Source organism: Tamandua tetradactyla, chromosome 6 (genome assembly GCF_023851605.1).
Source record: "Tamandua tetradactyla isolate mTamTet1 chromosome 6, mTamTet1.pri, whole genome shotgun sequence".
Taxonomy (NCBI): Eukaryota; Metazoa; Chordata; class Mammalia; order Pilosa; family Myrmecophagidae; genus Tamandua; species Tamandua tetradactyla.
This window is the reverse complement of record NC_135332.1, coordinates 26,337,140-26,362,193: the sequence shown is the minus strand read 5'-3', so window position 1 is coordinate 26,362,193 and position 25,054 is coordinate 26,337,140. Positions and strand designations below refer to the sequence as shown.

The window sequence follows — 25,054 nt, the reverse complement described above, 5'->3', positions numbered from 1 at the left end:
AAAGACAGCTGGCTTTCCTGTAGCTTTCTCTGTCACATGGGAAGGCCCATGGTGGACATCTGCTGGACTTCTCTCCTGGCTTCTGCGTTCAAATGGCTTCCCCTGGGGTGATTCCTTTCTGCATCTCCAAATGTCTTGGTCTGAGCTCCGAGTGCCGAGATGAGGTATGCTGAGCTGCTGAGCGCTTTTCTGCCCTCTTTCTTTTAAGCCTCCAGCTAATGAAATTAAAAGACACTCATTTTGGAAGGCAGAGTCCCCTTAGCTGACTGCAGGTGTAATCAGCCATAGATGAATTTCACATGCTGATGATTTAAGTCCACAGCAACAGAACTGGACATCATCACCTGGTCAAGCTGACAACTGAACCTAACTATCATAATCCCTCTAATAGATGGAGGTGAATTTTGGGACTTGAAACTCAGAGAGCAATTTGGGGATTGATGGGAAGAATGTGATAGGCTAAGGCACGGGAATTAAGTATAAATGCTCTTGGAAAATAGTATCTGGCAGATAGATTTTTCAAATCTATTTTATTGTTAATAACACTTCTTTGGATTTTGTGCATGAATGAGGGAGAACGTCTAGTATATTAAGTGAGAGTCTAATGATAAAGTACATTTAGCCAGGAATCTCATAGCTTTGATCAATCTGAAAACTTAGCTGAAAGTGGCCTTATCAGGCTAGACCCAATTGTAAGATTAGAGCATGGATCATTTTATTAAACTGACAGATTCAACCATCATTCCATTTGTATTTAATTTTTCTGGTTTAGTCTTGATGCTAATGCCTTGGTATCATTATCAAAATGCAAATCACAGGGATATAATAATAAGAAAGAAAATTAAAAAAATCCCAATCACTCTTCTTGAATTCTATCTGTAGGTGGACAAATGGAAGGGTAGAAGGAGGACAATAACTCTGTTTGCTTTGCACATTAAAACACTTTATTTGAAATTAACAGAGGTTATTCCAGGAGAAAGAGGTCTGAAATACGTGGGGATTAAGAGATAAGGAGGACATCAGCGATATCACTGAATTGAAGAGCTGCTCTATCCTGGAATGCTGCTGAAGCAAAGCAGGTGTTCCAGAACACTGACTGATGCTTTTTCTCAGTGAGCTGACTCAGCATATCTAAGGAGGTCCTGACCAAGGCTTGCTGTTTCTGAGCAGCTTAGAAACATGTTACTTAGCATCCAAGTAAAAATGGAATACTTCAGTGCAATTTTGTTGTGTTTCTTCTTTCATTCCTAACTCCTTCCATTCTTAATCAGTAACCTGGCTTTTAGCAGGCGAGCTCACAGCAGCTGGGCTGGTAGCAACACCCACAGCAGCAGGCTGGGCGGCAGCAGGACTGCCCACAGTAGGATGGGCGGCAGCAGGAGGCCTGGGCGTAGTGCAGCTGGCAGCAGGATGGGGGGACGCAGCCCACCACACAGCAGGGGGGCAGGCAGGTGCCCTCCACACGGCAGTCTGGGCGGCACCACCTGACGCGGCAGCTCACACTTCCACTGCCACCGTCCTGGCCACAGCCGGCGCCACAGCCGGTGCCACAGCCAGTGCCACAGCCGGTACCACAGCCAGTGCCACAGCAGGTGCCACAGCCGGTGCCACAGCCGGTGCCACAGCCAGTGCCACAGCCAGTGCCACAACTAGTCCCGCAGCAGTTGGGCTGGCAGCAGCTGGTCTGGCAGCAGCTGGGCTGACAGCAGCTGGTCTGGCAGCAGCTTGGCTGGCAGCAGCTGGATCCGCCGCAGCCTGTTTGGCAGCAGCTGTTCTGGCAGCAGTTTGGCTGGCAGCAGCTGGAGCCACAGGTCCCATCAGTGGAGCAGGTGGGAAATCCACAGAAGCTGGTGTGGCAGCAGGCCATGGTGTCAGGAGTTGGGTTGAGAGTTGAGTTGCTTGGAGAAGTTTCTGAGTTTTGGCTGTGACTTCCACATCTGGCCTTTTATATACTCTCTTGAACTGCATATTTCCATAACATTTAACATTTTTCCTTGATTCCAGTTGCAAAAACAGTCTCTGACTGGCTAATAGTCGAGTCGGTTGGGAAAGTTATAAATAGCATTCGAGTAGCCTTTTTTGGTCATTGTTCAATTAAGGCTTATTATGTTTCTTATTTGTCCTCTGGGCTAAGTGGAGGCTCATCATAGAAGCCAATCATGACAGCTCATCTTTATGCAAGTTACATAACAGACTAGACTACTTGGGCCAAGCTTTGATCTGGCTCCCTTGTCAAACCTGTCCTTTGATATCTTTTAGAGTTTATCTAATTGAGAATTTTCTTCCTGAGCGGTCACTCAATTAAGAATCATGATTTCATTGACAATTCGTCCAGACTCGGAAAGACTAATATTAGTGTCATTCAAACATGAGTTATCACTGGATTCATCAACATTTGTCTTAGTTTCCTAGGACTGCTGTTAACAGGTATCATAAACCGAATGGTTTAAAACAACCGAAATTTGTTATATCTCAGCACTGTAATATAGATGTCCAAAATCAATGTCCTATGTTTATATAGACATCCTGTGTCAGTAGGGCCATGTTCAATCTGCAATTTGCAGAGGATAATCTTCCTTGTTCCTTCTAGATGCTGGTGTTTGCTGACAATCCTTGGCCAATAGATACATCACTCCTTCATCTTCACATGGCCTTCTCCTTGGTGAGATTGATGTCTTGGTGTCTACAGATTTCTCTCTTCTTAAAAGGGCATCAGTCATATTGGATTAAGACCAACCCTAATCCAGTTTGTCCTCTTCTTAACTAATTTCACCGGCAATGACTCTATTTGCAAATAAGTTACATTCTGAGGGACATCAATGCATCTTTCCTGGAGGATACAATTCAACTCTTAGCAGTCTACCTTCTGGCCTCCCCAAATTCGTGTCCTTCCCATATGCAAAATACATTCACTCCATCCTAATGATCCCTACAGTCTTAATCATTCTAGCATCAACTGTAAGTCCAATATCTCATCTAAATAAGTTATGCATGAGATTTGAGGTATGGCCCTTCCTGGGCCAAAATTCTTCTCCATCTCTGGACCTACTGAACGAGAAAACAAGTTATCTTCTAAAACACAATGGTTGGTCAGGCGTAGGATAGATATTTCCATTCCAAAAGATAGCAATTGAAAAGAAAAATGGGGTCATGGCTCCTGAGCAAGTTCAAAAGAGGGCAAATTCCGTTATATTTCTAGGCCTACGAGTAATGTTCTTTGACTCGATGCCCTGTCCTGGTCCACCAGCAACATACCCACCTTCCTGGCCCAGGTAGGTCCCTTTGGACCAGGTCTCTGCATCTGTGGCTCCATCCTTAGAGTCAGTCTCTCTTCATTTTGTCCTATCTCTGGCCCTTTAAATCCAGGATCATAGTGTTTCCGCTGATCTGAAATTCTCAAAAAGACCTTTTTGGTCTTCTGTGCAATTCACAGAAGTCCAATCCGTCAGACAATAGGGTCTTCCACAGAGCTTTCCTGGATAATTGCATGTCTATTCATGGCTTCTGCTGAGCTGGTTGATTGACTCCATTAGGTCACACACCTAATCTTAGCAATACTAGGGCCCTGTTTCCAAAGCACAATATCTGGATAGGCTAAGAATTTCCCAAAGCATCAATTGCTGGTTCCTTTTTGCTAAGATGTTTATTTCTCCATTTATCTCTTTCTCTCACATCTTAGTTTAAGCAGCAAGGAAAAACCAGGTCTTATTTGTTTCAAAATAAGGTCACATACTGAGGGTGAGAACTTCGGTATATCTGTTTTGGGAGGACACAGTTTAACCCATAACAATACCCCAAATAAGTATATCTCTCTATGATCAGTTTGCAGAAGTTACCAGGATCATTAGAGCTCTGTTATACTTGCCTTCAGTTATCAATTCACATATTCCTAAAAGATATTTCCTTCCACAGAAACTCTTCTTTTGCTCTAAGGTTGTTTTTAGATTCTACTAAATATAAACATATGTGTTATTAGATACATAGTGTAACAAGTCAAATAGTACAAGGGGGGATCCATGCAACGGTGGCTCAATGGCAGAATTCTCACCTGCCACGCAGGAGACCAGGGTTCGATTCCTGGAGCTTGCCCATGCCAAAAGAAGGAGTAGTACAGGAGCATCAGTATACCACCCCCCCCATGCCTTCCAAAATTAGTGCTCCAGAGATAATAAATTTTAGCAATTTGGTGCATATTCTTCCGCACCTTCCTCTACGCTTGTGCAGCTATAAACCAGCATCTGTAAATGTGTACCTTCTAATTCAGGAAAACTTGAGTCTTCTGTACATACTATTCATTCTTTTTAGTAACTATTGAATAGTCTAGAGTATGAGCATGCCACAGTGTATTCAATCACCCGCCTATTTATAAATCTTTAGTGGTTCTCAGTTTGTGGTTTTGAATTTTTTAAAACCATAAAATTATAAGCTGAAGGGGATCTTAAGCTAATTAAACTAAATGAGCTTCTCAAACCAGCTCACTCGAACTGGGTGTGCGACCTCAGACAAATCACGTAATCCCTCTAAACATTGGTTTATTCATCTGTGAAAGGACATGATTTGTCAGACACCTTCCAGGGCGAAAATTGTGTGATGACTTCCCCAGATCATTATTCCTTGAGGGCGTGACTGCCCATATCAGATTTGCCTTGGCATCCTACATGGTGCCTTCCATAGTACCTTGCTTAAAGATGCTCACTCAGTAAATGCTTGTGGGATAAAAGAATGAGTGGTTACCTTTGTATGGCCATGATGTAAAGCCAAACTTCTGTTTTACCAAAGGCGCGTGTTATTTTTATTTTTTTCCCCAGCAGGAGTTATTTTGTATACCTGAAAGGGGTCAAAAAGAATCAAAGGGACAGGAAGACAGAGCTTGTCTCCATGTTAGCTCTGTTGTCCGAGGGTGTTTTCTGGATCGAGTCAGGTCTCTAGATGATGTTTTAGGGAAATTGATTCTTCACTTACATGTTATCTTTTATTCTTGCTTTCAATTTCCCAATTTTCATTAAAGTTTGAATGAATAAAACACTGTCATTTTAACCAAAGTAATATTCTTTATAAGAAAATACCCCAGTACCCCCCAATTCTAAGAGTCCAAGGAACCATGAATTAATCCTGATCTTGGTCTGAAAAATCTTATAAATGTCTGAAACATAGCTTGATGCCTGTTTAAATATGTGTATATTTAATATATATTATACTTAAATGAAAAATTATATATAATAAATATGTGTGAACTTTTTGAGACAGAATTGATATATTGAGTCTAAAAATAAATCAAAACCTTTCTTCTTCTCTCCTCCTGCTTAGAATATGGGAGGAAAATTGGAATTAGAAGCGCCATCCAATGGAGTGTGTGTTTCTCAGATAGAGTCCTCTTCCTTGTTTCTCTTGCTATACCTGTAAAGCTACATATGAATAGAAGCATGTGATTTATTAACATACGTCTTCACTATTTGGAGACTGCCTGAAAGACCATTATTCTAAATGATACGATAAAGAAGTAATATCTTAGCACTAGATTCAGCAATCTTGATTTCTATAACTTTCTGGTTGTGAAAGGTACTGCATGGAGTCAGCAAATGGTAATGGAGATGTACCATTATTGAGGTCCTTGATAACCCCAATTATTGTGTCTTTTTATGGGGACCAACCTCCACTGGACCTGATCAGATTTGCCAGCATGGGATCAGAAAAACAGTATAGGGCATCAAACAAGTTTAAAATCTTTCACATTACTTTTTTGAAATATACATGACGAACACACTCAATGAAGAAAAGGAAATATGTTTGCTACATCAAATTGATATAATTTATTAGACCTTAAAATAGTATTCTCATTGCATGGGAAGTGCAATTTGCGGGATGGTGGAACAGAGAAGGTGAATATATCTGAGAATGGCAGATGGTTCTTCCCTGGCCATGGCAGCACTAAGCCTCGGAGAGTGGGGTTGAGTTCTTGCTGAGGGTCAATCTCACGGCAAACTTGTTCTCCGAGTTTCTTGGGTCAGGTTTCTGTGTTGGTATCCTCAGTGGAGAGGTGAATGTCTTTCAGTTTTGAATGGAATCAGATAGGTCTGTGAGGTGGAAATATTTGGTAGTGCTGACAAAAGTCAAATTAAAGTTCTATAACTTGTTAGTGGTCCAGAAATGGTTGAAGGAGATAATCAGTTCGGACACACTGTATCTTCAGCAAGTTGAAAATCAGCAGCATGGATTTTAGCAGGTGGGCTGGCAGCAGGCGAGCTCACAGCAGCTGGGCTGGTAGCAACACCCACAGCAGCAGGCTGGGCGGCAGCAGGACTGCCCACAGTAGGATGGGCGGCAGCAGGAGGCCTGGGCATAGTGCAGCTGGCAGCAGGATGGGGGGATGCAGCCCACCACACAGCAGGGGGGCAGGCAGGTGCCCTCCACACGGCAGTCTGGGCGGCACCACCTGATGCGGCAGCTCACACCTCCACTGCCACCGTCCTGGCCACAGCCAGTGCCACAGCCGGTGCCACAGCCGGTGCCACAGCCGGTACCACAGCCAGTGCCACAGCAGGTGCCACAGCCAGTGCCACAGCCGGTGCCACAGCCAGTGCCACAGCAGGTGCCACAGCCGGTACCACAGCCAGTGCCACAGCAGGTGCCACAGCCAGTGCCACAGCCGGTGCCACAGCCAGTGCCACAGCCAGTGCCACAGCTAGTCCCGCAGCAGCTGGTCTGGCAGCAGCTGGGCTGACAGCAGCTGGTCTGGCAGCAGCTGGGCTGACAGCAGCTGGTCTGGCAGCAGCTTGGCTGGCAGCAGCTGGACCCGCCGCAGCCTGTTTGGCAGCAGCTGTTCTGGCAGCAGTTTGGCTGGCAGCAGCTGGAGCCACAGGTCCCGTCAGTGGAGCAGGTGGGAAATCCACAGAAGCTGGTGTGGCAGCAGGCCATGGTCTCAGGAGAGGTGTTGAGAGTTGGGCTGTTAAGTGAAGTTTCTGGGTTTGAGCTGTGACTTCCACATTGGGTCTTTTATAATCCTTGGCCAGTCATTATTTATGCTTTTCCTGAAGTGTCTTCCTCGTTTGCATTTGAATTGCCTCTGAATAATAATTGTCTTGTCCTTGAGTTATTTGTTCAACCTTTTGAAAGCCTTTAAAAAGTTGGTTTTATTTGGTTTTCAATTAGGATTCTGCCCCATGATCAAGTAGTCATTAGGGTACGTTGGGCGCACAACCTCTAATATCCACATTTGTTAAAATTTGCTTGTTACCCAAAGAATAATTGACTGATGTCTCATCTTTAAGGAGTGTCAATATTAGTCAATGTTGACCCTCATAATTGGGCATTTTGGTCTCACATGACAGTTTACTTCCCAGCAAAGTGACTTCCGATGTTGACTGCTGCCCCTTTTCTACTTTTCTCATCTTCACTTCGACATGAAGCAAGGCTAGATTCAGTTGACCAGGACGGACATTTCCTTGCTGGGAAATGTGGATGAATTGTTACTGATAACTTTTTTTTTGAGCATTTATTGTGTGCCTAAAATTTTCTGAGTACTCTGCATGTATCAATTCACTTAATTTTCACAACAGTCTTCTGAGGTAGGTTCTGTTGTTCTTCCGATTATCCATGTGAAGAAACTGAGCCACAAACAGATCTCAGTTACTGCCCAAGTCCACATTAGCAAGTGGTGAGTATGAGATTTGAATCCATATCATCTGAATTGAGAGTAAACTGTTCCAACTACTATAGTCAGCTCCCTCTATTTGATGTCATCAGTTGTTCGAGTGAAAATCAGAGACAGAACAAAAGCAAGAGGTAAAAATTTGCCTACTTTCTTACAGACATTTTTGACAATAAAGGGAAGAACAACAGAGCTTAGGGTGGCTTATGAGACTTTTTACTAGACTTCCCTGGAAATTTTATTTTATTTTTCTAAACAATAAAATAAGCATATTTCATGAAAATCTCAAGAGCTAAAAATGTTAACCTATATGTTTTGCAACGTGTTCTAGTCTTATATCTTAGAACGTTCCATAGATTTAAAAATTAACTGCATAAAAATCATATCCTTAAGGTATTAATACTGGGGTTTGTGGGGGATACTACAATGTGTTAGATCTGCAATAGGTTGTTTACTGCAGTATGTTAGACTAGTCCAATCAGCTGGAAAGTTTATATAGTTTGAATGAGGCAGTTGATAAGGGGGAAGGTCAAGGTTTGCTCTAGATGCAATCAAAGGTGACTTCTAAAGAGTGTGGCTCTGTTGGGGTTGAATTGTGACCCCTAAAATATATGTTGAAGTCCTAACCCCAGTTACCTGTGTATATGGTCTTATTTAGACATAGAGTCTCTGTAGGTGTAGTTGAGTTAAAATGTGTCCTACCAGATAAGGGTAGACCCTAAATCCAATGACTGGTCTGTGTAAGGAGAGGGAGATTTGGGGACACAGAGACATACGCAGAAGAAAGAGGGCCATGTGGTGATGGGTGCAAAGAATGGAGTGATACAGCTACAAGCCAAGGACTGCTAGAAACTCCCAGAAGCAGGGAAGGATTCTTCCCTAGAACCTTCAGAGGGATCATGGCCCTTCGGACACCTTTATTTTGGGCTACAAAACTCCAGAACAGTGAGACAATAAATTTCTGTTGTTTTAATCCACTCCACTTGTGAATCTTTATTATGGCAGCCATAGGAAACTAATGTAAGCTCTATTACAGACAAATGGAAGTTAAAATGACAGTCATGTGAACCAGAATGCCAAGTGTTAGTTCTGCTTCTTTATGTTGACTGCTTCGAGGCTAGATCATAGTGTTTTCCCATTCAGAATTGACATAATTTTAAAATCCTTCATCAAATTTCATTGAAATGATACCGTTATTGTGAATTTCTTGCTTCCTGAACTTCAGAAAGTCCATAACACAAATTCTTTTATTAGTTGTCTTTTTCTCCTTGGGTATTTGAAATACATGGATTTGTCATTATCACAATCTCAAGAGCTATTGAATGTGTATTTAAATTCAGCAGAATCTTTGGTACTAAAAAGATATGTTATTTCCCTGTTTTGGTTTGTTAAAGCTGCCGGAATGCAACATTGGATTGGCTTTTACAAAGGGGATTTATTAAGTTACAAGTTACAATTCTAAGGCCATGGAAATATCCAAAATAAGGCATCAACAAAAGGATATCTTCACTGAAAAAAAGGCTGATTGCATCTGGGTTCCACTGTCACATGAGAAGGCACATGGTGGTATCTGCTGGCCCTTCTCTCCTGGGTTGATTTCAAAATGGCTCTCAGCTCCTGGAGGTCCTTCTTGCTTTTGCTGGAGTATTTTCTTTCTTAGTTTCTCTCAACTCTCTGGGCTCTTTTAAAGGACTCAAGCAAGTGGCTCAAGACCCACCTTGAATGGATGGGGCCCCATCTCCATGTAAACAACCTAATGAAAAGATCCCTCCCAGCAATAGATCTTCCCCACAAGATTGGGTTAAAAGAACATGGCTTCTCTGGGGGTACATAGCAGTTTCAAACCAGCACACTCCCCTTGTAAAAAGTTCACATTTGAGGATTTGAAAACATATATTGATAAGAGTGCTGGAAATAGGAACATTACATATTGGATCATCATTTCCATGCTTTTCTACTGTGTTACCATTTAAAATATCTCCCTAAGTGTGTAATTTAACTCAGTATTAATTTTTCTGACATCTTCCTTCTATGATCTTTAGATAGCCTTAGAGAATTCTTAAAAAAAAAATCTGGCACCTAAAATTTGAGTACTCCACTCTGCTGCCATAGAATGAAGGCTAATCTGAATATTCCCTTAGAAAGTAAAATTTAACCAGAATCCTGCCTCTGACCACTAAAATCCATTTCTTCTTGATAGGCTCCCATGGAAATAGAGTAATAAATTAGTCATTAATGATGACTGCATAATTTTCTGTCCTTCTCAAGTCCTGGGCACCCCTATTCTTGGTCTTCTTTGTGGGGGAAAAAGCCAGTCCCTTTACATTTAAGATGTTTTTGTTACCCTGCTTTTTATCTTTGATTATTTCTCATTACTTCATTTATGTTATAAGGCTCAGACCATTCTTGTACCATAAATAGAAAGGATGTGTTTGCCTGGAATTCTTGAATATTTGGCTTCTATTTAGAGATACTGTTTCGGTTTGCTAAAACTGCCTAATGCAATATAGCAGAAATGGATTGGCTTTTACAAAGGGGATTTATTAGGTTATAGATTTATAGTCCTGAAGCCATGAAAATGTCCAAATTAAGGCATCAAGAGGAAGATATCTTCTTTCAGGAAAGGCTGCTGGCCTTCAAGTTTCCTCTGTGACATAGGAAGGCATGTGGCAATATCTGCTGGTCCTTCTTTCCAAAATATCTGTGGGTGTCTGTGGGTCTTTGCTTGTTTCTCCCAGGGTGTTTCTGTCTTTCTGAGCTCTCTCTAAAGTTCCCTGCCTTTCATCCTCTTTAAAGGACTCCAGCAAAAGAGCCACCCATAAAAGACTCCACTTATAAAAGACCCACTTTGAATCGGCTAGGTCACATTTCAATGGAAACTACCTACAGTAAGTCTGCACCCACGGGGAAGGATTAAAAGAATACAGGCTTTTCTGGGGATGTAACTGATTCAGATCAGCACAGATACCAGTCTTCTGAATTTTTTTTCCCTTTAAAATCCCAGAGTTCCCATTTTCTAGTTATGAATTTTGGAAGTTCTCTTAGTTCCTTAACCTCCGCTTTACCAGTTCTTTAATGCGGTTCCATCTGCTGTGGTGGGATTTCTGAAAGGTAAGACATGGTCGAGCACCAGTTAAATGTTCATGCCATCCCTGCCAAGGACTCCCATTCTGGTCTCCCGTTTTAGTGACCTAGGCTGGACCACATATAAATGTCAAGGGCCTCCTCTCATTGCCAATCTTGTCTTGAACCAAGTAACAATTTCCTTTTCATCTCTTCTGAATGCCAACCTGAGTCTCCCTGGTACTTCTAAGGCAAAGCTCCTCTAAGTATAAGGTGCATCCAGCTGAAATCCTCCCACCCTAATGGGAGACATGATGACTGCATATGAGGGGAATAGAATGTTGACCCGCTTTGGTTGGGTCGTTGTGTATGGAGATGCAGGTTCTTTGCATTGATATAGGGCCCTGTCCATCCAGAGTAAGGGGCAGCTTATCACAGCACAAAGACACACAGGCTTTATAAGTTTTGCACCCCTGGGTCTGCATGTACTCAGAAGGGGGACTTTATCTAATTCCCAAATGCACCTTGGAATGCCCCATCATGTGTCTTTGATTTTCGCCTTGCTGCATTCTCGCACTCTCTCTAGAAATTAGAATAAGAATAGGGATGGTGCATGGTTAGAACATGTTCATGTAAATCGATCCCTGTAATGAACACTTATTTTTTGCTTCATAAGATGTAAAAGGACATGAGACATGAGAAGTATTAAAAAAGCATCAATTGATTTTCTCTTTCATCATTTTCTAAACTGTATTTTGAGAAACGCTAGTTTTATGGGATATTAACATGATTAAATAGACAGAGAAGTCCCTGGTTAAATCCTTTTGGGGGTGAAGGTTTTAGGGATTTCTTTATTGCAGTACTTCTCAGCCTCTTTAATGTTCTTATGTACCTTTTAAGTCTTTAAGATGATGGTAACACGTAATGTTTTTGACAATTTGAATATTTTTGCTCTTTGGGCATCTGAAGGGATTAGTTGCTATTAAGTCATCAGCTTAGGAATAGATTTACCATCATATTCCTAGAAGGGACCTTGGAAGTAATAAAACTCAATTCTGTTATCTTCCAGATTTAGAAGTAGGTGTCAAGGAAATTTGAAGGGGCTGCCTTAAGAATTCATAGAACGGTAGTTAAAACCTGAGACTAGAATTCAGGATGCCTTTACATCTTATATCATTTTACTATCTCGCCAATTGTTGTTAGAAATAGACTTTTGTGTATCTTCTTGATGTCTGAATGGATTGTACACATATTGGCATATGAGTGATGTGAATACACGTGGCAACACAGCAAGAGTCTGAATGACATGAAATTTCTTTTTGTAAAACTCATCTTCTCGAACATCTAATCCACCACCTTGCACAAGGGAGGACCTCAGGATATAGTTCCTAAATACCAATGTATTCTTTTAATCACATATTTTGGCTGCAGAATATCAGGCCATTTAACAGAGAAAAAAGGAAAAACCACCTTTAAAGGACCATTCTATTTTTTTTTCACTTTTTTAAATATAATGTTTTTTGCTTAGATGGTTCAAGACAGAACAGTTTTTCTTTTCATTGTGAATTTGGAAGTACTATACTATTGAATACAAAGAGGAGCAAAAGTACCAAAACCCAGCTTGTGAGTCTCTGTTCATGTGGCATAAATTAATTTTGTACGTAATATGTAGCAACAGTTTTTAAAGTTCCCTTTAGAAAAATATGAAATTCTACACATTTATTCTCATTTGCTGTTTAATGCATGGGCTGAAATCATTAGAATTAGCTTCCTTTTTGAAGAAAGAGAAAAGAGGAAAGAGACAGAAAGTCAGAAAATAGGATGCGGTTCTGAAAGTGGCCTCTGATTGTCAGGTGGCTTCCCCAGAGCCATTAGGAAGACAGTCATTCAGGGGCTTTTTGTTTCGCTTAAGCTTAGTGTAGTGATTGCATTATAATACTGTATCCATTAATCCAGGAGAAAAAGAAAAACTTGCACCTCAAAAAACTTTTCAAAAGATACATTTATATATACATATATACACATACACATACACATACACTTTTTTTTTGTAAAAGTCCTGAGAGAAGGAAAAAGAAACTCAAACAAAATGTGTAGAAATAAATTAGCTGGACATGCAAACCGAGCTCTGATCCATTCAGAATTTAAAATGAATCACAAATTTCACAGTTTAATATTGGGGGAGGAAGAATGATAATTCGTTTCTTAACCTCAGTAATACATTGTAGCAAGACCTTATCGAGTATAAAACGTGTAGATCAAGGCTAAATAAAGCTTTGAATCAATAGTGATTACTGCATGCTGCGGGCCAGCTGTGTGCTGGGAGCTGATTTGCTGCTACATGTTGTGGCAGCAGAGAATTTAGCCATGGTTTCTCCCCCACAATATTGTGAGTTTTAGGGTGGAGAGGTGCAAAGGAAAACAAAAGCACAAGGAACCCCAAACAATAATAACAATGAAAATGACAATAACAATAGTCACTTAAAAAAACAACCACCACAAAATCAAGGGATGTGTGAACTGGTTTTAACTAAGTTGACCTCACCTGGTTGGCCCACCCAAGGAATCATTGGTTCTTATTTTCATTTGAGAGAAAATTTCATTTTAAAACTGGTTCATACACCCACTAATACAGCTAAAATTTATATGTACCTCAACTTTTTCTCTGCTCATAGGCAGAGACAGCACTTTTCAATCTCTCAACAGTCCCTATCTTCCTTTGAAGTCTGGGTGCTTGGAATTGGCAGAGAAATGGGGAAAAAAGGTACCTGTGTCTGTGTGTGCACAAGTTTAGATAAAAGACGAGAACTTAGGGCTCCAGAGGGCAGGGGTCTAAAGGACATTCTTTTTTTTTTTTTTAATATTTTTATTGACACATCTTCACACACATACAGTCCATACATGGTGTGCAATCAATGGCTCACAATATCATCACATATTGTGATGTGATGTGTTCATCATCATGATCATTTTTAGAACATTTGCCTCACTCCAGAAAAAGAAATAAAAAGAAAAAAGAAAAACTCATGAGTGCCACATCCCTTACCTCTCCCTCTCATTGACCACTAGTATTTCCATCTACCCATTTTATTTTACCCTTTATCCCCCTATTATTTATCTGTTTTTATCCCTATTTGTTTACTTATCTGTCCATACCTTGGATAAACGGAGCATCAGACACAAGGTTTTCACAATCACACAGTCACATTGTGAAAGCTCTATCATTATACAATCGTCTTCAAGAATCAAGGCTACTGGAATACAGCTCAACAGTTTCAGGTTCTTCCCTCTAGCCACTCCAAATCACCATAAACTAAAAAGGGATATCTATATAATGCATAAGAATAACCTCCAGGATAACCTCTTGACTCTGTTTGAAATCTCTCAGCCACTGAAACTTTATTTTGTCTCATTTCTCTCTTCCCTCTTTTGGTCAAGCAGTCTTTCTTAATCTCATGATGCTGGGTCCCAGTTTTTCCCAGAAGTTCTGTCCCATGTTTCCAAGGAGATTTACACCCCTGGGAATCATGTCTCATGTGGCGGGGAGGTTAGTGAGTTCACCTGCCAAGTTGGCTTAGAGAGAGAGGGCACATCTGAGCAACAAAAGAGGTTCTCTGGGGGAGACTCTTAGGCATAATTATAAGTAGGCTTAGCTTCTCCTTTGCAGAAATAAGTTTCATAGAGGTGAACCCCAAGATTGAGGGCTCAACCTATTGATTTTGTTGTCCCCCCTGCTTGTGAAAACATCAGGAATTCTCCAAATGGGGAAGTAGAATATTTCCTCCTTTCTCCCAAATCCTTCAAGGGGGCTTTGCAAATACTTTTGTATTCACTGCCCAAATTACTCTGGGATATATTGGGGCTTCACACTAACCTGGACAAACCTACACAATCTCATGCTGTATTCAGGTTTCCGTATACTTATGGTGTTCAACTAAACTGACCATGCAAGCTCAATTAGGTAACGCATGACCCAAAATATGAATTTTGCACCAAATAAACATATCTCCCTTTGATCTCACATGAAGATTGAAGTTTTAAAATATGGATGATAGCATCTAAAGAACCATTCTTAAAAGAGAAAAGAACAAGGAAAAAACCATAATGCAATGCCACATTTATTGAAAATTTGAAAAATCTTGGTATCCCAACATTATTAGGAAAATCCAAGTAAAATAAAACTTCAACAATGACTTCATCACTGAAGACGAGAAGAAAAAATCATGAAATCCAAGTTCCAATGAGCTGTTGAGTATTTCTGAAATATTTCAGATGATGTTTAGAGTAAAGATTACATATCCCTTTTCACGTTGTGGGACTTCTGTTGATATCCAGGTCTATGAAAGGTTCCTAGTCTTCTGTTATAAATAAATTTAAATCCCAGGGAAATTATGTGGCTGTGTTAAGAGATTGCAAGCTGGGTTATGGATATTGGAGCTCAGAAGTTCATTGGGATTCTACATTGGATAGTTTGGAAGTCCTCTTTTCTCAGGATTCCCATCAGAAGCAAGTTTTTAGCAGGTGGGCTGGCAGCAGGCGAGCTCACAGCAGCTGGGCTGGTAGCAACACCCACAGCAGCAGGCTGGGCGGCAGCAGGACTGCCCACAGTAGGATGGGCGGCAGCAGGAGGCCTGGGCGTAGTGCAGCTGGCAGCAGGATGGGGGGATGCAGCCCACCACACAGCAGGGGGGAAGGCAGGTGCCCTCCACACGGCAGTCTGGGCGGCACCACCTGACGCGGCAGCTCACACCTCCACTGCCACCGTCCTGGCCACAGCCGGTGCCACAGCCGGTGCCACAGCCGGTACCACAGCCAGTGCCACAGCAGGTGCCACAGCCAGTGCCACAGCCGGTGCCACAGCCAGTGCCACAGCCAGTGCCACAGCTAGTCCCGCAGCAGCTGGTCTGGCAGCAGCTGGGCTGACAGCAGCTGGTCTGGCAGCAGCTTGGCTGGCAGCAGCTGGACCCGCCGCAGCCTGTTTGGCAGCAGCTGTTCTGGCAACAGTTTGGCTGGCAGCAGCTGGAGCCACAGGTCCCGTCAGTGGAGCAGGTGGGAAATCCACAGAAGCTGGTGTGGCAGCAGGCCATGGTCTCAGGAGAGGTGTTGAGAGTTGGGCTGTTAAGTGAAGTTTCTGGGTTTGAGCTGTTCATTCCACATCTGGCCTTTTATAGCCCTGGCCAGGTCCTCTGTTTGTAATGGACAACATTTTTCTCGTGTTACTCTTTCGACCAACTTTCCTGGGATCGCCTGATCAACTACTGAGTTATTTTAAATATATCTTTAAATTGGTTTTACTTTATTGCTCAGCTAATAGTCACCAAATGTGTTCATCCTTAGAGGAAATGTTAGTGTTTTGTTTACAAACAATGCTGTAATTTCTATCCGTATCTCAGCTCCCTTTTGCACTTGTGGTTGCATCATCTGACAAGGTGACTCTGCACATAAGATGATGCAATTTTGGGGTCATTTTCACCAAACCTCATCCCCTCTTTCCAAAAGAGAAAATATTATTAATCATTGCCTATTTTTTAGAGTAATACGATTATAAGCTGTAAAATCAGCCAGATAGAAACTGATAAACTCCAGGTTCATGGAAATTCTGTGAAATTTCTACCATCTCTCCTGTACTTCAAAAAGTCAAACTTGAGGGTGCATTTTTCACCTGGGAGGAAACAAATAGCACAAACTCTCTTCCATTCCAATTCATTTTGTATCTTCTGTTAGCACAAATTTTTAAAAAGTTAAAATTCATATCCTGTTTTTGAAAAAAAATCACAAAAATTTTAATTCAATTGACACCTCTCTGAAAAGATAAAAATTGTTGGGCTATGGATTATCTGAGCAATATTTATTCTTCAAAGGTGGAATTTACTTCAGTTTATATCATGTTTATGTTATTATACAATGTGTCCTATGAAAGAATATTTGACTAGAGAGCATGATAAAAGAATTTGTGAAAGGGAAACAATAAAAGAAGGGGCAGAAGTGAAAAAATGCTTTGTTTGATTACGGTGCTTAAAAGGCAGGTTAGGGAATAGCTGACCAAACATAATTCCATAGGTATAAAAGCAAAGAGATTAAGATAAATTTCAGTAAAATAAAAACTGAGATAATTTCCAATGTTTGCCAAAAAAAATACTGTGTTTTTCTACTGGGAGTTTGAGGTTACATGGGGTAAATGAAAAATATAGTGGCCGACAAACATATATTTCTGCACCTGATAGCTTTTTTCTCCTTTCCCATCGTGATAGAAGTTCATAACTTTTGGAGAAATGGGGATATTGGTTTCTATAAGGATTAGAATTACATTGCAATGTGATTCATGCCAATTTCAATGAAGATGTTCCTGTCATATAGTAACCATGACTGTAGATTTGAAGTTGGAAAATAGTTGTATGGAATCATCAAATACTGGAGAGCGAAGGGAATTAATAAATCATCTTGCCCAACCACTTGATTTTATAGGTGTGGAAACAGAGCTCATTCTTGTTATAAGTAACACATGTTTATTCAGTCCTATTATGCAGAGTACTGAAAGGTTATACAGAAAGTAAGATGTAATCTCTCTTCTCATATCTTATTCTAGTGCACAAACCAGTGTAGTATTGATAGGAGGATTAATCAAGGGAAAGAGTTGAGTAGAGAATCATTCAGCTTCCAAGTTCTAAGTTGGAACATGTGGTGGTGGTATGGATCACTTCTAATTTCCCATGGGGTTCAGTTATGTTAGAAACGACTGAGTGTGGGAATGGCTGCATTTTGGAGAGGTTAAGTGACTTGATGCAATTATACAGTACATAGCCAGAAAAGCTGGGTATAAAATTCCTGTTCCTGCTCGGCCAGTTCTTTTTCTTTTATACCATGTTACTTCACAGGATCAATTATTGAAAGTAAAACTCCTTATCTCATATTGTTTTGTTTTTAATATATTATAATACCTCAGGAATAGAAATGTTGGTGGCAGGCAGAATGTAATATGGAATACTGATTTTGAACACACAATCAGCACAAATATATTGAAATTTTCTAAGTGTCTTTGACAGGAAGAATTTCCTCTAGAATTGCAGAAAGTCACATTTTCTTCCTATTTCTTGTTTCTCACATTCAAGTCAGTTATCACCAGCTGGGCCTCTATATTTTCCACACTCACCTTGTCTTCTTTGTTCTGTTCTATCACCATCACCCTAGTTCAGTCTTTATTGGAAATCACTTATTCGGGTGAGGTCAAAACCTCTTAATTAGTTGCTATATATCTATCCTTTGACCTGTGTCTTTATATGCAGCTGCCATTTGAATCATTCCAGTGCCAACCTCCTGTCATGTCATCCATCCCTCTGCCCCAAAGCTTTCAATGGCTGTCAAGTACTTACTGAATTAAGGGCATATTTTTAGAATAGTCTTTAAGGAATGTAAATTCTCCAAATTTATTTTCCAAATTTGGCTCCCAGCCAAAATGTCCTGTGACCAACCTTTACTGGCCCCTCTTTTTATACCATCACTTATACTGTTCCACTGCTGAGAATGCTGTCTTCCCTCAGGTACGCATGCCAAAATTTTACCCTATATAAAATACTAGCTTCTCTTTCAGTCTTTGTCATTCTCCCATCAATAGTGACTTTTCAGCTGACACTGTACAGTGTGCTGCACATTTATTTTTTATATTCAACTTTTAAGTAAAGTTGCTCTGACTTTTGGCTAATTCTCCTAGAAGTTCCTTGAAAAGGGAACTTTATAAACTCAATCTTAATTTACCATCATATGCCATGCAGTTTGTGACTTGCAGATGTTAGGCAATCAATACACTTTTGTGTGTTTAAATTCTTTCTTTTTTCTTTTTTTTTGGGTGCATGGTCTGGGAATCGAACTTGGATCTCCTGCTTGGGAGGTGAGCATTCTACCACTGAACCATTCGTGCATCCAAATTCTTTTTTTTTCTTTCAAATTCTTTTTAATTGTGGAAACATTTATACTGCATGACATTTCTCATCTCAACCACTCCCAAGCATACAATTCAGTGGGATCAATTCACTGGGATCAATGACATTCACTATGTGCTACCCTCACCACCATACCTTACTGGACATTCCCCATTACTCCAACAAAAATCTGCTCCTGTTATGCATTAACCCACTACACACACACACACATATGCCCCTGATAACCTGTACTCTAATTTCTGTCTCTATAAAATTACATATTCTAGTTATATTATAAAAGTGAAATCATACAACATCTGTCCCCTTATTTCCTCTTATCTGTCTGACTTATTTCAGTCAGCATATCTTCAAAGTTCATTCACATTGTAGTGTGTATCAAAACCATTTTACATGTGAACAACATTCCATTGTGTGTATATATCATATTTGTTTATCTATTCATTTGCTGATGGACACTTGGGTTGCTTTCACATTTTGACTATTGTGACTAATGTTGCTATGAACATTGATGTGCAAATATTTGTCTGGGTCCTTTCTTTCAATTCTTTTGGGTATATACCTAGAAATGGAGTTGCTGGGTAATATGCAGTACTGTGCTTAGCTGCCCCATTTCACATTCCCACCAACATTGCATGAGGATTCCAATTTCTTTGCATATGTGTCAGTACTAGTTATTTTACATTTTTAAAATGATGGTCCTTCTAGTGGTATGAAGTGGTATCTCATTCTGATTTTGATTTGCATTTCCCTAATGGCTAGTGATGTGCATCTTTTCATGTGCTTATTGGCCATTTGTATATCTTCTTTGGAGTAATGTCTACTCAAGTCCTTTGCCCACTTTTTGTTTTTACGTTTTTTATTGTAAAATATAACATTATACAAAGCAAAAAAGGAAAAAAGCAACAATTTTCAAAGTGCGCTTTAACCAATAGCTACAGACCAGATCACAGAGTGTGTCATGGGCTACTTACTATTCCACCATCTCAGAGTTTTCCTTCTAGCTCCTCCTAAACACTAGAGGCTAGATGGGATGTTAATATAGGATTCAGCAATCATACTGGTTTGCCAAGTCCTATTCTCTCTGTTAAGCCTATTCTCTCTTTCAACGGCTGTCAAGTGCTTACTGAATTAAGGGCATATTTTTAGAATAGTCTTCAAGGCACGCAAATTCTCCTTCTCCCCTAATCCCTCTCCCAATCTATAAGAATCCCTGGGCAACACCCATTCTGACTTTTTCATGTTGAGAAGGGGTGTCGATACTAAAGGATAGGGGGATGTAATTAACTGATAATCTTGGAGAGGCTTGTCCCTCTGGGTTTCAAAATTTATTTGCCTAGGAACCCTCTGAGAATTATAGGTTCCAGGAAAGCAAACTTAGTGCATGAAACCTTTATAGAGTCTCAGTTCTCAAGAGTCAACAGGTGTGATGCTGTTAGAGGTTTAGAAAACCATGACAATCAGCATTATCAATTGAAGCTTGCAAAAGAGTTGTCTCCAGAGTAGCCTCTCAATTCCATTTGATCTGTTTTGGCCACTGATGCCTTATTTTATTAGGTATCATTTAATTCCTCTTTTCCTCCCCTTGGTACAGAAGGCATTGTGCATCCCATGGTGCCAGGACCAGACACATCTGCCACACACTCCCAGGGAGAACTTCATCCCTGAATGTCATGTCGTTCGCGGGGTGGGGCGTGGGGGTGTGGCAAGGAATTTCCTTGCAGAGTTGGGCCTAGAGAGAGAGAGGCCACATCAGCCTTTACCCACTTTTTAATTGGGTTGTTTGTCTTTGTGTTGTTTAGTATGTTTAAATACAGTGAAAAAAAAATTAGAATGAATAAAGAGAAACAAAGTTGTGTTTGCTAGGCCAGAGAAGAAAAGTTTATTAGAACATAAGCATGCCCCAAGACCTAAGATCTAAGATTGGAAGAAGGAAGTTATTTCTGCTAGAAAGACTTGAGAGCAGCCCTAGGTCAGAAGCTTAATAGATGAGCTGAGGTCTGGAGCTCCATTCATAGCCGGGTTGGCCTGAGTTCTTGATGGCTCAGGGCAGGAGGTTTGTTAGGTTAAGAAAATGGGAATATCACTTTTTCAGGTGTCGTGCTTGCTCTTGGCAGTTAGTGCCCTGCTCAGCAGCAGCAGGTCCGACAGGTGGAGCGGCAGGGGGCAGGCTGACAGCAGTGGGGGCGGCAGCAGGGCGACTGCACCGAGATGGGCTGGCAGCAGGTGGAGGCCCAGCAGCAGGGGCGGCAGACCACGGCCGTGCAGGACGTGGGGCAGCAGGCGATGGGGCGGCAGCAGCCCTCCTGCAGGGAGCAGGCGTCGCAACAGATGGGCCGGCGGCAGGGCTCACAGATGGGGCGGGTGCAGCGCGTCACGCATGTCACGGGGCGGCACACGGTGGTCTGGCAGGACACGGGGCGGCAGCAGCAGGGGTCGCGGCAGCAGCAGGGCTGGCAGCAGCAGGGCTGGCAGCAGCCGCCCCCACAGCTGTTGGCACAGCAGGCGGAGCCGCAGCAGGAGCCGGTCATGGTGGAGTGTGGGGCTGGTGCGGGTGGGTTTGTTGAGAGGAGCTGAGTTTTCTCAGGTGTGAATGTCTTCCTCCCTCCCTGGACCCTTTATATACCCTGGCCAGGTGCTGATGACCTCCTAATTAATCTTTTGGGCAATTAGGGAGAATTTTATTTTGACTAATGGTCACATTGCTTAAGACATACTCATGATCTCATTAAGGAATTCTTGTTTCATCCCTAAATGTGGATGCATTCAAGCTGCTCATCTTCAGATCTAAGAACTCACAGCTATTTATGGTGATGGTAACTCTTGATTTTTATTTTGAATGGATGCCAGCCAGTTTAATCTGGGAAAAATGATTCTAAAGGAACTGCAATCTTCCCAACAAATTAAACATACAGGTGTGCCTAACACACTGAATAGAACCTGACATTGGCTCCAGCAGCTTCCCTGAAAGATTTTACACATGAATCAGACACATTAGACCGGTCTTTGCATTTGGGTGCCAGGGGAATGCATCTGCATATCACTTGATATAGTGGAATGTATTTGTAATGTGCCTTAAATAGGGCAGCCGCTCATATATTGTAAGGGGAGGGTGAGAACTTATTTTTGTAAAGCAGGAATATTAGAATAAAACATGAAAACTGCCATGAAGTTTTTCTTTCTCTAGCTCAGTTTGTGTGCAACTCAGGTCCTTCTGGTCTAGGATACTTAATTTATCTCTGAGACATGACTTTTCCGTGCTCGTTTTTTTTCCATATTTGATGAAGAGTTGCGTGGTGAGTAGGTTTTTTCTGAAATTTATCTTGGCATGGGTGCCCGACTATGGAGTGACATGATGGGGAGCATTGCAGACACATGCAATACATTTTTCAGGGAGGCACATTAGGAGGCCACACAGTTTTGCTGTGGTCCTAGTAGAATCATGATGGATATATATGGATGCTTCTCCAGGAAGCATCATCAAAGACAGTATAGGAATCGCATGGGAAAAATATTTTCATTACTTCTCAGTCTTACCTCTCCCATTGTTCACCAGAAAGGGTTTTTAGGATCATTCCCATTATTCAAAATGTTGTGACTTTAAAGCTACAGCTCCCAAATAGAATTTATTACATCGTTTCAAAACACAATTGGGGAGATGGAAGATGGAGAAATCAGTCTTATCGCTGAACTCTGTCAACTCTCTGGTGTGTCATGTTCTTTCCCTTGTTCACGGCACACGTGAATTTTTCAAAGCGGTCATCAGAGCCTAGATAAAAAGTTATGTATTCTGCTCTTTTCATGGCACATCATGTCAATATCGAGTTTCTCGTTCTGGGGTTTCATGATCACGTTTGGTGCAATAAGAGCCTTTTTGGAAGACACTAAAACCTCTTAAGATAACAGGACTGATTTTTCTTCTCCAAACACTTCTGAGCCAAAGTCACTTCAAAGTGACTTTTCTTGCCCCTTTACAAGGATCCACAAAACCAGAGAGTCCATGAATCCTTTAGTAAGCTCATCTAGTGTTTATTCACTCTTAACACACTCATCATATCAAACTTCATTTTCAGACAGAGAAGATATGGCTCATGCTTCATAACTCATGCCACAGAGCCGGGTGGTTTGACACTGGTGGTAGGTCATGTGCTATTTTCTGATACCACTTATCCTAAAATGAGACCACGCCTATTTAAAGTTTTACCACTCACTGGCTGTGTGACCTCAGGTCGTGGGAAATAATAATAGTACATATTTCTTAGGATTGTTTTGAGGATTGAATGAACCAGTATTTGTCAAACCCTAAAAACAGAGCTTGGCATGTAGTAAGCACCTTGTAAGTTTGTGTCAAATCAGAAAATATATTTTAAAATGGTCATGTTACATTCATTATAAATTCTCAATTTTGAATGTAGAAAAAAGATTAATATATTTGACATGGCAAAGGTCTACTTCCCTACTCAGCATATCACAGAATATACGTTAAATAAGATTGTTCATTAAGAGCATGAAATAAAATTAAAGAAACTAGAAGGAAGATACAGAGCTCCTTTTCTTGAAGCATCAGTCGCTGTTAAGGGGAGTCAGGCTATTATTGAGCTGATGGAATGTAATTGTGTTGGAATTGTAGGAGTGGCATGAGTTCTACCGAGAATCCCACAGCTCATGCAACCCAGAGGGAAGTTTTAGAAAAACATGCTCAGTAAATAAATAACCCTCAGATTAATTTAAACAGATTCCTATTGGTGATGGGCAACATATTTTGCATAGCAAATGTGGGGGCTCTGTTTAACAATGTCATTCAACAATAGCAGTATGAACAACAAAAAATTTTTTTTAACATGGGCAGGCACCAGGAAAAGAACCCAAGTCTCTGGCATGGCAGGCAAGAACTCTGCCAGTGAGGCATGGCGACCCGCCCTGAACAAATTTTAATGTGAAAAAAATAACCTTTTTTTGTGTTCTCGCTCCTGGTTGTCTGTCCAAATGGAAAAAACAATAGCATGTATAATCTGAAATGGCTAACAATTTGTAAAAAATCTTTAATTTGGGACGTATCAAAAGTACACTTTGTTTTATACAATTGAGATGATTCTAAAAAAGATGAATGTGAATTTTTTTTTAAAATTTTTTTATTAATCAAAAAAAGAAAAGAAATTAACACAACATTTAGAAATCATTCCATTCTACAAATGCACTCAGTAATTCTTAGTATCATCACATAGATGTATGATCATCATTTCTTAGTACATTTGCATCGATTTAGGAAAAGAACTAGCAAAACAGCAGAAAAAGATATAGAATGTTAATATAGAGAAGAGAATTAAAATAATAATACTAATAAAATATATATATATATAAAAAGGAAAAAGAAAAAAACAAAAACAAAAGATACAAACACACAAACAAACAAACAAACAAAAAACCATATTTCAGGTGCAGCTTCATTCAGTGTTCCAACCTAGTTACATTACACTTAGGTATAATTGTGCTGTCCATTTTTGAGTTTTTGTATCTAGTCCTGTTGCACAGTCTGTATCCCTTCAGCTCCAATTACCCATTATCTTACCCTGTTTCTAACTCCTGCTGGTCTCTGTTACCAATGATATATTCCAAGCTGATTCTCGAATGTCGGTTCACATCAGTGGGACCTTACAGTATTTGTCCTTTAGTTTTGGGCTAGACTCACTCAGCATAATGTTCTCTAGGTCCATCCATGTTATTACATGCTTCATAAGTTTAGTCTGTCTTAAAGCTGCATAATATTCCATCGTAGGTATACGCCACAGTTTGTTTAGCCACTCGTCTGTTGATGAACATTTTGGCTGTTTCCATCTCTTTGCGATTGTAGATAATGCTGCTATAAACACTGGTGTGCAAATGTCCGTCTGTGTCTTTGCCCTTAAGTCCTTTGAGTAGATACCTAGCAGTGGTATTGCTGGGTCGTAATCCATTCTGCCATTCTATGTCTTTTGATTGGGGAATTCAGTCCATTAACTTTTAGTATTATTACTGTTTGGATAATATTTTCCTCTACCATTTTGGCTTTTGTATTATATATATCATATCTGATTTTCCTTCTTTCTACACTTTACTCCATACCTCTCTCTTCTGTCTTTTCGTATCTGACTCTAGTGCTCCCTTTAGTATTTCTTGCAGAGCTGGTCTCTTGGTCACAAATTCCCTCAGTGACATTTTGTCTATAAATGTTTTAATTTCTCCTTCATTTTTGAAGGACAATTTTGCTGGATATAGGACTCTTGGTTGGCAGTTTTTCTCTTTTAGTAATTTAAATATATCATCCCACTGTCTTCTAGCTTCCATGGTTTCTGCTGAGAAATCTACACATAGTCTTATTGGGTTTCCCTTGTATGTGACAGATTGTTTTTCTCTTGCTGCTTTCAAGATC

General features: G+C 40.7%; 4 protein-coding genes and 1 long non-coding RNA gene across 6 annotated transcripts in view; 1 reads left to right on the top strand and 4 right to left on the bottom strand.

Moving 5' to 3' along the window:
- The window catches only part of LOC143687453 (uncharacterized), an 83,142-nt gene extending 81,791 nt beyond the window's left edge, over nucleotides 1-1,351 (top strand). The window contains exon 4 of the long non-coding RNA XR_013177531.1: nucleotides 962-1,351. This is a non-coding gene — a long non-coding RNA (uncharacterized LOC143687453). The remainder of the gene's footprint in view (nucleotides 1-961) is intronic.
- On the bottom strand, nucleotides 1,238-1,927 carry LOC143687451 (keratin, high-sulfur matrix protein, B2A-like). 2 transcript variants are annotated; one of them, XM_077164440.1, is made up of 2 exons: nucleotides 1,650-1,927; nucleotides 1,238-1,568 (listed from the first exon to the last, which is right to left on the bottom strand). In XM_077164440.1, exons 1-2 carry the CDS (start codon nucleotides 1,865-1,867, stop codon nucleotides 1,283-1,285), a joined length of 504 nt encoding a protein of 167 aa, XP_077020555.1. In that variant the 5' UTR covers nucleotides 1,868-1,927; the 3' UTR covers nucleotides 1,238-1,282. The 2 variants fall into 2 exon arrangements, with proteins under 2 accessions (XP_077020555.1, XP_077020554.1); XM_077164439.1 differs by having other exon boundaries at nucleotides 1,238-1,927.
- Nucleotides 1,928-6,216: 4,289 nt separating this feature from the next.
- LOC143685885 (keratin, high-sulfur matrix protein, B2D-like) lies at nucleotides 6,217-6,915 on the bottom strand. The gene is made up of 2 exons (XM_077163027.1): nucleotides 6,669-6,915; nucleotides 6,217-6,542 (listed from the first exon to the last, which is right to left on the bottom strand). Exons 1-2 carry the CDS (start codon nucleotides 6,913-6,915, stop codon nucleotides 6,217-6,219), a joined length of 573 nt encoding a protein of 190 aa, XP_077019142.1.
- A 7,913-nt stretch (nucleotides 6,916-14,828) lies between these two features.
- On the bottom strand, nucleotides 14,829-15,798 carry LOC143685884 (keratin-associated protein 1-1-like). Its single transcript, XM_077163026.1, has one exon. The coding sequence runs from the start codon at nucleotides 15,796-15,798 to the stop codon at nucleotides 15,226-15,228; it is 573 nt and encodes a 190-aa protein (XP_077019141.1). The 3' UTR covers nucleotides 14,829-15,225.
- A 4,720-nt stretch (nucleotides 15,799-20,518) lies between these two features.
- LOC143685883 (keratin-associated protein 2-3-like) lies at nucleotides 20,519-21,176 on the bottom strand. Its single transcript, XM_077163025.1, has one exon. It carries the CDS (start codon nucleotides 21,174-21,176, stop codon nucleotides 20,775-20,777), a length of 402 nt encoding a protein of 133 aa, XP_077019140.1. The 3' UTR covers nucleotides 20,519-20,774.
- Nucleotides 21,177-25,054: the final 3,878 nt, after the last annotated feature.

Bases quoted from the DNA above. Each gene is read 5' to 3' on its own strand.
- LOC143685884 (XM_077163026.1), bottom strand. From the start codon at position 15,798: ATGGCCTGCTGCCACACCAGCTTCTGTGGATTTCCCACCTGCTCCACT.
- LOC143685885 (XM_077163027.1), bottom strand. From the start codon at position 6,915: ATGGCCTGCTGCCACACCAGCTTCTGTGGATTTCCCACCTGCTCCACT. The intron at 6,543-6,668 runs GTGGCACTGGCT...CTGGCTGTGGCA, and splicing joins GACTAGCTGTGGCACTGGCT to CCTGCTGTGGCACTGGCTGT.
- LOC143685883 (XM_077163025.1), bottom strand. From the start codon at position 21,176: ATGACCGGCTCCTGCTGCGGCTCCGCCTGCTGTGCCAACAGCTGTGGG.
- LOC143687451 (XM_077164439.1), bottom strand. From the start codon at position 1,867: ATGGCCTGCTGCCACACCAGCTTCTGTGGATTTCCCACCTGCTCCACT.